Source organism: Sprattus sprattus (genome assembly GCF_963457725.1).
Source record: "Sprattus sprattus genome assembly, chromosome: 9".
NCBI lineage: Eukaryota > Metazoa > Chordata > Actinopteri > Clupeiformes > Clupeidae > Sprattus > Sprattus sprattus.
In genome coordinates, this window is record NC_137928.1 from 21,685,681 (window position 1) to 21,698,721 (window position 13,041).

The following is a 13,041-nucleotide window of genomic DNA, read 5'->3' on the forward strand; positions in this document are numbered from 1 at the left end:
TCTGTCTGGTGACGGACTGCCAGAGTTTGGCTCGTCTAGACGTCTGCAATTGGCTCATATCAAAGAGCACTTAAGCTCCTCTGAGGACTGGGAGTGCTTATCAAAGGCACTCTGATGACAGGCCCAGCAGCCCACTTCCTCTCCCCGAGAGTAAAGCGGGCCGGTAAACATCTTAATTTCAGGAAGGATACAGCCCCTCCTCACATAAACACTCTTCATCAGGACAACTGCACAGAATGGAGGGGCTCGCCTTGTTCAACTGAAAACCTTTCATGCCATTTTTGCCTAACCCAGAAATGTCCCAAAACAATTCCATTTGTGACATCCTGTAGAGATCTCAGTTTGGGAACGGAAAGCAATTATGACTGAGCAGAAGAATAACCTTTAATGCTCCCAGAACGACAGGCATATCTCAGACATTCAAACAGTCAATGAAACGTCTGTGTAAAAGTTAATGTAACATCTGTGTAAAAGTTAATGTAACATCTGTGTAAAAGTCAAAATAACATCTGTGTAAAAGTTAATGTAACATCTGTGTAAAAGTTAATGTAACATCTGTGTAAAAGTCAAGGTAACGTCTGTGTAAAAGTCAAAGTAACATCTGTGTAAAAGTCAAAGTGAAGTCTGTGTAAAAGTCAAAGTAACGTCTGTGTAAAAGTCAAAGTGAAGTCTGTGTAAAAGTCAAAGTAACGTCTGTGTAAAAGTCAAAGTGACGTCTGTGTAAAAGCTAAAGTGACGTCTGTGTAAAAGTCAAAGTGAGGATTGTGCCCAGTCAGACTGTGTGTTTATGTGTGTGTGTGATATGATTGACAGCCAGCTGGGCCTGTGTTACCTGTGCGTCGTGTCCCCAGTGGGCGTCTCCGTTCTCTGAGGTGTTCAGGTCCTCCACCAGCACCGAGGGGAACACGCCCACCCGGCCGTTAAACTCGCCCTCCCAGAAGCCGTCGTCCTCCTGGTTGTCTTTGTTCAGGATGCGGATGATGGCCCCCTCGGGGAAGGACAGCTCGTCGTCTGTCTGGGCCTCATAGTCATACATGGCCTTTACAAAGCTCACTGAGACAGGGAGGGCAAGAAATGGGATCGATAGAAGAGAGAGAGAAAAAAATTTGAACGTTCAGCAATTAGAACCGTACCAATCAGATGTTATTATGGGGCTGTGTTGTGTGTGTGTGTGTGTGCTGTGTGTGTAGGTGTGTGTGTGTGTGTGAGCGAGTGCGAGTGTGTGCAAGTGTGTGTGTGAGTGAGTGTGTAGGTGTGTGTGTGTGTGTGTGTGTGTGTGTGTGTGTGTGTGTGTGTGTGTGTGTGTGTGTGTGTGTGTGTGTGTGTGTGTGTGTGTGTGTGAGTGTGTGAGTGTGTGTGAGAGAGAAAGAGAGAGGGAGAGGCTCACTGCTGGCGTCTCCGTTGGTGCTGCCTGAGGCCAGCTCAGGCTCGGTGGAGTTGCTGGAGGTGTGTGAGCGCGTGTCCAGCGTGGCCAGGGACTGGAGCATGCTCAGTAGGCTGTTAGAGGTGGGGAACTGCAGGTACTTCTCTGGCACGTAGCCCACGTGGCCCGTCTTGTTCCGGGCCTAGAACATCACAGAACCAGCAGCAGGCACACGCGTGAGAAAGCATTTTACAGAGGAACGTAAGCAAGGCAGACTGGCCTGGTGGAAGGTAGAGGTCTGTCCATGGCTGCTCCGTTGTCAAATCTACTCTGTTAGATGTATCTCAAGTTTTCATCAGTCTACATTTCATTTGACAGAATTCAACAAAGGCAGAAAAAATAAGAACCAAGCTCTCCAATCCACCAGGTTTCATCTCTCACTCTGATCCATCAAAGCTGATTGTAATGCATTACTATGAGGTCCCTGACCTCTTCTGGACCTTGACTCTAACTGAACTGTTCAACAGGGTGAACAATCCTGACCTGTGGCGTAAAGTATGAGTAAACATGACTTATTGACTGACTCCAGTGCAGTGTTTGTGGGCTCTGTTATTGATGTGAGTGGGAGCTGTGTTGGTATCTGCTGCTGTTACCTTCACCCAGTCCTCCATGTCTCCGTCCTCAATCACCTCCAGCATCTCCTGCTCATCGATGGTCAGCTCATCGGGCTGGGACGCCTGCCAGGAGACACCACAGCATATAATACACTTCCCCCAACACAGAACAGAAATACACACATCGACAAAGGAACTACACAATCCAACTGTCACCAAACACAGCATCCACACACACACACACACACACACACAAAACATGTGTGTCAGCACGCCGCAACCTGCTGGTTTTCACATATTGGACACACACTCCAAAACAGACGGAGAAGATGCCGGAACAGTTTTCCACATTTTCATTGCGTAAGGCTGGCTTTGAAGGTTAAACATTAGACTGTTTAGCACACAGCACTTAGGAACGTGTGAGGGAGAACTTGATATGTTATCAGAAAAACATTATCTAACCATTGTATTCCCTCCGTCCACAATAGTGTGTGTTTACAAGACTTAAAACTACGGAGTTCCTTCACAAATTGAAGGTGTGTGTGTAATGCATATGAGTGTTTGAGAGTGGTTGCCACGGTACCTTGTAGGAGTAGAGCACCTTGCAGGTGAGGGGGTAGTTCCGCAGCGTTCCTGACGGGCTGGAGCTGCTGTCGTCAAACACCTCCATGTTCTCCTCCAGGTCCTCCCCGTCCTCTCGCTCCAGATCAACCGCAGTCTACAGGCACAACCAAGACGGCCAGAGGTCAGCAACACCAAAACCGTAAAAACAAAGCAGTCGGGAGTGAAATGTGGCCACACGGTCTGAGTTCCAGCGTTATATCAGTCTGAGGCTGAAGTGTATTGAGAGGCTCAGGACATGCATCTCTTTATCCCCAACTCTCCCACGAAAAGGCTTGTGTCTGATTGGTGGAGAGGGTGCAGGTTATGGTTATGAGGAAGATAAGAACCACCTCCGCCCCTCCCCACCCAGCTCACACCTTCTCCAGGAGAAAGACACGAGAGGCTACAGGAGATCAGGTGACCATTGCTTCACTCTCCACCCAGTCCTTAGGCCACATGCACACAAATTGAGGGCGGGAACTCTTCTAGGTGATCCGTCATTGGACGTGTGTGTGTGTGTGTGTGTGTGTGTGTGTGTGTTGAGTCAGCACTGCTCTATTGACTCTGTAAACTCGGAGCAGTTAGACTTTCCCCTGGGAGTGCTGAATGGGAACAGGTGGCGCAGGCTGTAAGGGATCCCTGACTGTGGAGCAGAGAAGGGCCTGAACCCTGTTGTCTTATCCGGATTACAGCGTCTCTACGTCCTCCAACGAAAACAAACTGTGAAGGAGAGGACGCCGAGGGAATGATGGAGAGATACAAAAGTGGATGACTAGACAGTTGACCTAATCTAAAGAACATTAGTCACAAGGGCTGCGCAGGCTGAAATCTCTCTGTTCAGATGAATTGTAAAAAAATAAATCCTGACAAACTGTTTTTGAAGTCATCGTCAGGCCACAGGACAGGAGTGAGGGCAGCTCATTAGAGTTACCCTGTGCAGAGGCTGATAACTTCATCCAATGGCTGCCCATCTCTCTTTTTCATCAACTCATCTCTCCATTCTTATCTCTCTCTCACTCTCTCCAACTCTATCTTGGTCTTTTTGGTGTTTTTCCCATGGTACAGTCCACTGCAACTCTGGGACAAGATAAGTCCCTTAGCTTAGTGAGGGGAATGTGGTGTCCTTTACACACACACACAAACACACACACACACACACATATAAAACAGCGTCACAGCTTCAGATGTCTAAAAAGAAAGAGAAATCAAGAAACATTTTTTTCCCCTCGCTTCTTCAGTATTGAGCACTGAATTTGATTACGTCTTAGTGAGGCTGTTCTGCTCAGTGGCCAGCAGGTGTCAGTATAGTCCAGCCACACAGCAAACACAAGCAACCGTCGAGGAATCTGCCAGGCAAACGCTGACATTCATTTGATTGACAATTATGATTAGCCCCTCTGATGACAGCGGGCCAGTGACATCCTGTAAATTGTGACGCAGGGCCAGCCGAAAACACTGCCGTTCGGAGCGTGACTGGAAACCTTGATAACAAAACGCTCATCTCGCACAAAGGCTACTGATGAGGTAGAGTCTGCGTCACAGCATCTGATAGCACCCACGTTAACAAACAAAAAAAGGCCCACAGATCTATCACAGCCTCACTAATTCCTTTCATCACTCTGCACTCTCATTGGCTGCGGCCCCTCAGTAATGCCATCAGCGCTGACTGGGATAGGTTACTGCAGCAGACAGCTGAAGGTCACAGCGCTCCCCTCCCTCCTCTCTGTATAAAACCATGAGCAATGAGGTATCTAAGAGGGGGAGTGGAGTGGCTTACTTTGCCCAGGGGAGAGGGCTGTATGTGGGGGGGCTTCAGAGTGTTTTGCCTTGTCCTGTCTGCCTGTCTGTGGAGGGCAGCTGGGGGTGGCTGTGGAAGTAGGGCTGGTGGGCAGCACACAATGCCGCTGACAGGCGGCAGGAAGCAGCAGGAGGCGGCGGCGGGGAGCGAGCCATGAGCCATGAGCGGTGGGTGAGTGGGTGTGTGCCGGCAGGCACCGAACAGCCCTGTTTGTGTAGGGAACGAGGGAACAATGCCCGGCGTTCCGGAGAGAGGTGGGGGCGGGAGCTGGGACACCGACGAGCTGACGGCCACAATATGCTGCGCCTGTGCCCCCTACTGCGGCCGCCCGCCCGCCCAAAAACAAAGAGCAGAGTGAAGCGGTGCGATGCAGGAGGGGGCCCCCCCTGAGGGGCCCTCACACATGCTGAGGAGGAGGCAGCTGGGCGGCTCTGTGTGCTCATCTGGGTGGGCTCTCATTGGCTAAGCACAGGGATGCTGGGAGAGAACCTGAAGGGGCTTAAGGCGGGCCAGGGTCCCAGCCAGGGGCCCGTATGTGAGACAGGAGGAGGGGGGGTGGGGTGAGGGTGGAGGGATGGGGGGGGGGGCTGGACGGAGGCGGCTCACCGAGAGAGAGGGGTCATGGGTGGTGAGGGTGGGCAGTGAAGCCCAGCGCTCGTTCTCCAGCTCCTCCATCACCTGGTTCATGGCGCTCTTCAGCCACGTATCCACGGAAACGCCCACCTGCCGCAGCAGGTCTAGACGAGCTTCGGCCTTGAGTTTTACGGTCTGTTGGAGAGAGAAAGAAAGAGTTTTAGACGCATGAACTGAATTTACATTTAGATGCAATGTATGCACTGCATATAAAAAAGCTAATTGAAAGTTCTGAGACTATTGTATTTAAGACAGACAACAAACTCACACAAGCACAAGATGGTGAGAGATACTCTGACAGACTCAATTACACACACACACCCACACACACACACACACACACACACACCGAGATACTCAAACACGCAGGTGTGCACACATAGAGGAATTATACGTGCCTTCACTGTCAAGGCCTTTTAACAACAAAGAGAGTGCTGGCACAACATGATACTGCTGCTGCTGTTCTTTTGCAAACAGCTGATAAAACATGCCGCCAGCAACAATACCCAGCAGCGGGGACTGATTCAAAAGTAGCCAAAAAACCTGCCACATTTCCCCTGTAAAGCGCTCCGCCTCTGCCTCATGGAAGCTGGCACAGGGGTCCGGGGACTTATGTAGGGGAGAAGCTTGGCATTGGCTACATTTCAGCGAAAGCAAGTTAGCATTGGGACAACATAGCTAGAAGCAATCACCGGGCCTATTGATCCTGAATGATTCCCATCACCAGCGTTTGTAAGAGGGAGAGAGTGAGAAAAAAAAACAGACTTGACTGCATTTCTTCATCAGAAAAGCTCTGAATCTGCTTCAGATTCCCTTTCCGCCATTCGGGAATCTTCCCCATCAAAGACCATTTTGAGAGACCTGAGGATAAAACGGTTTTGTGAAGTCTCGCAAATTTCTCAGCGTCTCAGTAATAACCACTGAGACGCAGGCAGCTCAGCTCAGCTCAGCTGGCAGAGGAGGGCGGCCGTGACGAGATGTCAAAACCATACGACTCAAGTCGGGGACCTGACACTCAGATGACACGCTCTCTCATCTCCCGACAAAACCAATAATCAAACGTGACACTGAACACACCGAAGCCTGGCGTTTTGATCAGATTCACTCAGCGACAGTCAGTCATCTTCAGACACAGACTTTACAGGCAGAGAGGGGCTGTTGTCTTTAAGTGCCATCACCGGAGGGTGGGACAGACACGTTTTGAGAGTGGGTGGAGGGAAGGGTGGAGCTGATGGAGGGGGCAGCATCCTACCTGCCAGCCCCCTCACCAGACAGAGGCTGTGTGGGACTGAGGCACAGGATGAGATGCCCCCTTACCAACACATGCCTGCTGTAGTAATAGGAATATCTTTAAGTGTGTGTGTGTGTGTGTGTGTGTGTGTGTGTGTGTGTGTTTGTGTTTTTGTGTGTGTGTGTGTGTGTGTGTGTGTGTGTGAATAGACACAGAATGAACAGAATAGTTCCACTTTCATACTACAAAAGTCCTAGTATCCATGCAACTCAAATACAGACCACACAATTCCTTCTTATGAGCTGATATTTTAGTCCCTGAAACCCTAATTAAAACACACAGTGTAAGTTACTTGCATTTGTTACACAGCTATCCAGTTCTATGGTTGAAATCTGTTGGGGGGGAGGATATCTCACAATAGGCCTCTTGACTGGGGTAGTGTGGAGTAAACTGAACCCTTTAATAATTGATGCAAAGCACACTTCTTGCTGGCTATTCTGCACTTCCCTGGAAAACAAAAGCTTTGCCGTCTCAAATTTACTACGGAGGCCCCCTGCTTCCCCTTCTTTTATGTCCATTAGTTCTTAATAAGGCTGATTAAATATTTAGCAGTTCTTCATAAACTAATGGGAGACTTGGAGGAGGAACCCTACAGACATCGTTTTTCTGAAGTGAAAGCTTTATGCAGTCAACACTGTAGGGGGGGATGGTGCAGCCAGGATTGCTCCTGCTGTCATCTGCATGATACACTGGTCTCTGTCACTCCTGACACCTAAATGGACGTTAATTGAGTACGTTTGGCCCTGTGGCCACCAGGGGGCGTGAGAGGTAATGAGGTTTGGATCAGAGGGGAAGGTGAGAGGCTTTGTTTTGTTTTAGTTTTTTTTTCAGCTGGGGCTGAGATGCATTGATCCCTTGTGCAGACTGGCAGGCTGCTCTCTGCGCGGATCAATGCGGGGCAGGGAGAACTCCAGCGGGGAAGGGGGAGACGGCGAGGCAAGGCTTGGGCAGCGGAGGTAAATGGAGTCATTACAAAGAGACTGCTCAACAACAACAACAACAACAACTACAACAACAGCAGCAGTAACAAGCAGCACCCTCCTTTGTTTCCTTTGGCCTTATTGATTCTTTACCCATCATCCACCCAAATACCTGTGCATGCATGCAGACTTGAATACAAAGGAATGCTTACTGTATTTTATATGAAACTCTCACACACTCACAAACTCACACACTCACACACACACACACACACATCATCTGTACCTCAGCCTTGCGGATGTTTTCTTTGGCCTCTTCGATCCTTAGCTCTAGGTCATTGCGGCCTTGCTCGGTGGGCGGGATCCCGAGAGTCTCGCACTCCTCCAGAGCCTGTACAGCACAGCAGTCAATCAATCAAGCAGCCAATCAGGCTCTACTTCAGTCCATATGAGACACAATCAGGTTTTATTTTCTTACACTTTGTCATGCAAACCACAGGAATCATACTCTTTCCTCTCTGCAATCTGTAATGCTGAGGTGGACTTCAGGTGAGGTGGACTTTGAGCATCATCATACCGATGAACACTGACCAGCCCTCACTCTCAGCAGAAGAATAGGGGAAGAGCGGAAGGACATGATTCCCCCAAAATGCAAATCTCACACATATCTGTGTGTGTGTGTGTGTGTGTGTGGAGGGGGGGATGTTCCTGACATTTTGCCTTTTACACACACAAACTCTCTGAGTGCATGAGTATACAGTTGGGAATCTGGGCATATTTGTGAGTATGTGTGTGTGTGTGTTTGTGTGTGTGTGTGTGTGTGTGTGTGTGTGTGTGTGTGTGTGTGTGTGTGTGTGTGTGTGTGTGTGTGTGTGTGTGTTGCGTACCCTCTTATGGTGGATGATGTTCTTGTGCTCTCTGGCCATGCGCGTGGCCCACTTGCGGGCCTCCTTGTTCAGGCTGTGCTCCTCCGTGGTGCCCGTGTCCGACTCCAGCTGCCGACTCTGAAACACACACCAAACCCTCCGTGACCGCTGGAAGGAAGCACAGGGCATCGCTAAACCTCCCCCCCATCACCCACCATCCCCACAGGGTTGTAAACACTGGTCTTAGTCCAGTTTTCCTCCCTGCTTGGGACTCCGCGGCTAAGGCTACTCCCTTCAGTAAAGCCCCCCTGTCCTCCCCTCTCTGATCTTAAGGGAGATTAACCCCAGGCAGGCGGGGGCCGAGCAGATGAAGCTGCGGAGGGATTGCCTGCTGATGTAAACACTGGAGATGGGGGGAGAGACGGATGGACGGATGGATGGAGGGATGGATGAAGCGATGCAGGGCTGGAGGGATGGAGGGGGGAGCGTCGGCGATGACAGCGGTGGCAGACAGTCTGAGAGGGAGGATGGGATCTGGAGCCGTGCGGCAGATAAGACGAGCCCCATGCAAAGCAGCTTTGGACCGCGGGGCTTAAAGGCAAAAAATCAGCCACAACGCTCCTCCTGACCTACTATGTGGAAGTGTGTGTGTGTGTGTGTGTGTGTGTGTGTGTGTGTGTGTGTGTGTTTGTGTGAGTGTGTGTTTATGAAAATATACGCGCCTCTATAGAGTATGTAGATGAGTTGGATATAAATACTACGTCACTAAGTCACTAAGTGTTTGTGTAGAGGTAGGCATGCTGGCTGTTTAAGTATGTAGCATGAGTGTGCTATTGCGTCAGACGCGTACAGCATGTATGCTAGCAGTGTGTGCCTTGCAGAGGAGGCCTCCGTCAACAGAACTCCTTTCTTCCAGGCCTCTCAGCACCCCTCCAGCCCTCTGCAATGCAGTCAGGGGGGCTCCCTCCTGGAGGCCCCCTCTATCTCTCCCTCCCTCTATCTCCCTCTCCCTCTCTCTTTCTCTCTCTCTCTTTCTTTCCCTCAATTTAGTCTTCCCTCCCTCGCTCACCCTCTCTCCACTCTCCAGGCCTCAGGCAGGGCCTGCATAGGAAATGGGAGCTGTACTAATGAGTACAGATGGTAGCCTACTCAGTCTCCTCTGAGACCATCCATACTGTATCATAAGACGGGAGGCCGATGGGCTGTGACCTCTCTTCTCGTGCTGAAGTGTGACACCACACACGGGGCGATGAGACAGTTTCCTTCCCAGTCTAGTCTAAGAGAAGTGTGTGGGTGTGTGTGTGTGTGTGTGTGTGTGTGTGTGTGTGTGTGTTTGTGGGCTTGCACTGGCAGACTACCTGGTGTATTTGTCTCTGGGCTCTTCCATAGAACATATGTTGTTTGTTAGTCTGCTGCGCGTGTGTGGGTGTGTGTGCGTGTGTGTGTATGTATGTGTGTGTGTGCGTGTTTGTGAGTCTGTGTGTGTGTGTCTGTGTGTATGTGCCTGTGTGTGTGTGAATGTGCGTTTATGTGAGTTTGATGTACTCGTCTTTGTGCTCTTTCATAAAGCATGTGTTGTTTGTTAGTCTAGAGTTTGTGTGTGTGTGTGTGTGTGTTTGTATGTTTAGTGTGTGTTGTGTGAGTGTGCCTTTAGTGTACTTGTGTGTGCTTTTTGTTTGTGTTCTCCTGCGAATGAGAGCATTGTTCACTGCACTGGTGTCAACGTATTGATTCTTCCAGACCTAATCATGTTAGCGGCGGGAAGTGAACCAACCAGCTACTCTTCCACACACACACACACACACACACACACACACACACACACACACACACACACACACACACACACACTCAGCAGGGGAGCATAGACTACTAGCTGGAGATCTGATGAGACAATGGGAACAGGCTACACTGGCAAGAGAAAGAGAGTAAAAAGAGTGAAACAGAGAAAGAGAAGAAGAAGATAGACAGGGAGAGAGGGAACAAGAGAGTCTGAGACGGAAAGGGAAAGTGAGCGAAGGCAAAGGTGAGAGAGGGAAGACAGAGAGAGGAGGAGAATCATCATTTTGTGTCTGGCCAAAGAGTGTGCCTCGATCAGTGTGGCTGGGCAGGCTGTACGTGCCATGGCTCTATAATACACTGAGGCGGGGAGGGGGGGGGGGGGGGGGAGCTGCAGGGGAAGGAGATGAGAAACACATGACTCCCCCTCTTTTCTTTCTCTCTCTTTCTGTCTCTCGTTTTCCCTCCATCTCTCTCTCTCCATCTTGGTCCAGACCTAAATCACAACCATGTGGCTCTCTTAACCTTGCCTCCAAAACAACAGAGGAGTGGTGCATTGTGGGAGTGAGGGAGTGTGGAGGCTCGCGCGAGCACACGTGCTGCTGGGGGAGAGACTTGGCACACAGATTCCTCTATGACTGTTCACATTGGAATGAAGCGCGCGTGACAGCAGCGCAGCTCTGGACCATGTGTGTGACGTGCAGACCGCACCAGACAGTTTCATGAAGCCATTTTATGTGGACAATTAAGGTTAAATGACTACAATCACACCGCTTTCCAACTCTCTCTGTTGCAAGGACGTGCTCATCCCCTTTCTTTCCATGTTCATCAAAAACATCCCCTCAGCTGTGCCCTCATGTCAACTCACTCCCTAGCAAACCATTAGCTCAACATCTAAGCAAGTGCGTGTGTGTGTGTGTGTGTGTGTGTGCTTGTGTGTGTGTTTGTGTGTGTGTGTGTGTGTGTGTGTGTGTGTGTGTGTGCTTGTGTGTGTGTGTGTGTGTGTGTGTGTGTGTGTGTGTCTGTGCGTGTGTGTGTGTGTGTGTGTGTGCGCTATGTGTGTATGTGTGTGTGTGTATTTATGTATGAGTGTGTGTGTGTGTGTGAGATAGATTGTATCATGATATACACAGACATGCAAAACAAGAGCAGGACTGGTGAGAACAGACTAAAGGAGATGGGTGGAAAAACTGCCCCCAACACACAGAACAGCGTTGCATCTTTCCCATCATGCACTGCGAGGACACTGGCATGCAATGGGTGACAAGTCTGCTGATAGCTTTTGGTTTCATGCCATAGGACAGGAACCTGAAGTATCAGAACACGATGACGGGTGGAAACACAGGAGGTTCATTCTTTATTTCACCAAGGACATGACTGACAGATTGAACCTCCTGTGTGTGTGTGTGTGTGTGTGTGTGGGTGTGTGTGTATGGAGGGGACTCTCTACCTGAGCCAGGGTCATTCTCATGGCACTGACCGGAGACGGCTCTATGTCCACCAACTGCTCAATGGAGTTAAGGGTCTGAGCACACGCGGCCAGGAGAGACGGAGGGTTAGGAGCAGAGGGGACAGAGGACAGAGGACAGCAGTTAGGACAGAGAGGACAGGGCCATTAAAGGGACACCAGAGATTGTTAGTGAGGACAGAAACCAAGAGAGAGGATTTAATTAAGACTGAAGCTAGAACAGAGAATATTGAACAGAGAGAGAGAGAGAGGGAGAGAGAGAGAGAGAGCGAGAGAGAAAGGGAGAGAGAGAGAGAGGGAGAGAGAGAGACAGAGACAGAGAGAGAATGCCAATAGACATACAGACATAGTCAGCTCTATAAAGCAGATAGTAAATGTTAAAGAGAGGAAAAGTGAACAACAAAACAAGGAGGAAGACAAGACAGCTTACAAATAAAGGCAAGGAGAGAGAGAGGTGAAAGCTTCTGCTAGAAAAAGAAAGGCATTATGTTAGGAGGGAACATACAATAACTACATTCAGAAAATGGAGGTAAAGGTTGCATTAGTGATTCCTTCTAGTCAGTGAGGAAAGTGAGACAGGAATTGGAGTGTTCGAGAACTCCAGGGACACACTAGCAAACACAATCTGCGGCAGTGTTAGTGTGTAGCAGGGGTTCATAATTAGCAACAGTGTTAATCACAGACAGAAATAGGAAAGGACCCCTGTCAGGTGCTGCTTGAGGTGTGTGATAGGGTGATAATTGTGTGTATGATTTTGTGTGTGTGTGTGTGTGTGTGTGTGAGAAAGAGAGAGAGAGAGAGAGAGAGAGAGAGAGAGAGACCAACAAACAGAAAGGAAAGAGAAAAAGAAAGAGAGACAGACAGATAGACTGTGATGTGAGACAGAACGCTCATGTATTCAGTGTGTTCAGCCTCAGAGTCAGAGTGTGTGAGAAACCAAAATGGCTGCGCATGTGTGAGAGCTTAAGTGTACCTTGGATGGGAATGTGTGTGCATATGCACACAACACACATACACACACACACACACACACACACAAACACACACATACGCACACGCACACGCACACACACACACACACATACACATGCTAAGTTAAGAGCACTCAGAAGACCCACAGAGATAGAGGGATTACTACATATCCCTGCATGGCTGACATTCCAATATCATTGAATCGATGCTCTTTTAACTCCAGCCGAGAAAGAACAGGGCAACAAAGCAACAGCAGACCCTACACTCTAGAGTGACCCCTGTCCTCCTCTCCATACACACACACACACACACACACACACACACACACACAGTCCATTTTTGAACTGTCAGCACATATTCATCTATGAAATTACCTAATTTGCTTAACTAATTAGCTTATAACTAATGAATGAACATATGGGGTCTGAGCTCATGGTCTCTAACAGATGACTCATCACCATCATCCCAGTCCCCTTCCAGCAGGACAGGACAGAGACAGAGACAGAGACAGAGACAAAGAGACAGGACAGAGACAGAGACAGAGACAGAGACAGAGACAGAGACAGAGACAGAGACAGAGACAGAGACAAAGAGACAGGACAGAGACAGAGACAGAGACAGAGACAGAGACAGAGACAGAGACAGAGACAGAGACAGGACAGAGACAGAGACAGAGACAGAGACAGGACAGAGACAGAGACAGGACCGAGACAGAGACAGAGACAGAGACAGAG

At 49.4% G+C, this 13,041-nt stretch overlaps 1 protein-coding gene across 1 annotated transcript in view; it reads right to left on the reverse strand.

Annotated features, from left to right (window-relative positions):
* fchsd2 (FCH and double SH3 domains 2) overlaps nt 1-13,041 on the reverse strand; it is a 59,112-nt gene that overhangs the window by 1,321 nt on the left and 44,750 nt on the right. The window contains exons 11-17 of the mRNA XM_080844197.1: nt 8,110-8,226; nt 7,509-7,613; nt 4,985-5,146; nt 2,561-2,695; nt 2,017-2,100; nt 1,388-1,565; nt 833-1,053 (exon numbers count right to left, since the gene is read on the reverse strand). Coding sequence (XP_080700323.1) covers nt 833-1,053; nt 1,388-1,565; nt 2,017-2,100; nt 2,561-2,695; nt 4,985-5,146; nt 7,509-7,613; nt 8,110-8,226 — 1,002 coding nt within the window. The remainder of the gene's footprint in view (nt 1-832; nt 1,054-1,387; nt 1,566-2,016; nt 2,101-2,560; nt 2,696-4,984; nt 5,147-7,508; nt 7,614-8,109; nt 8,227-13,041) is intronic.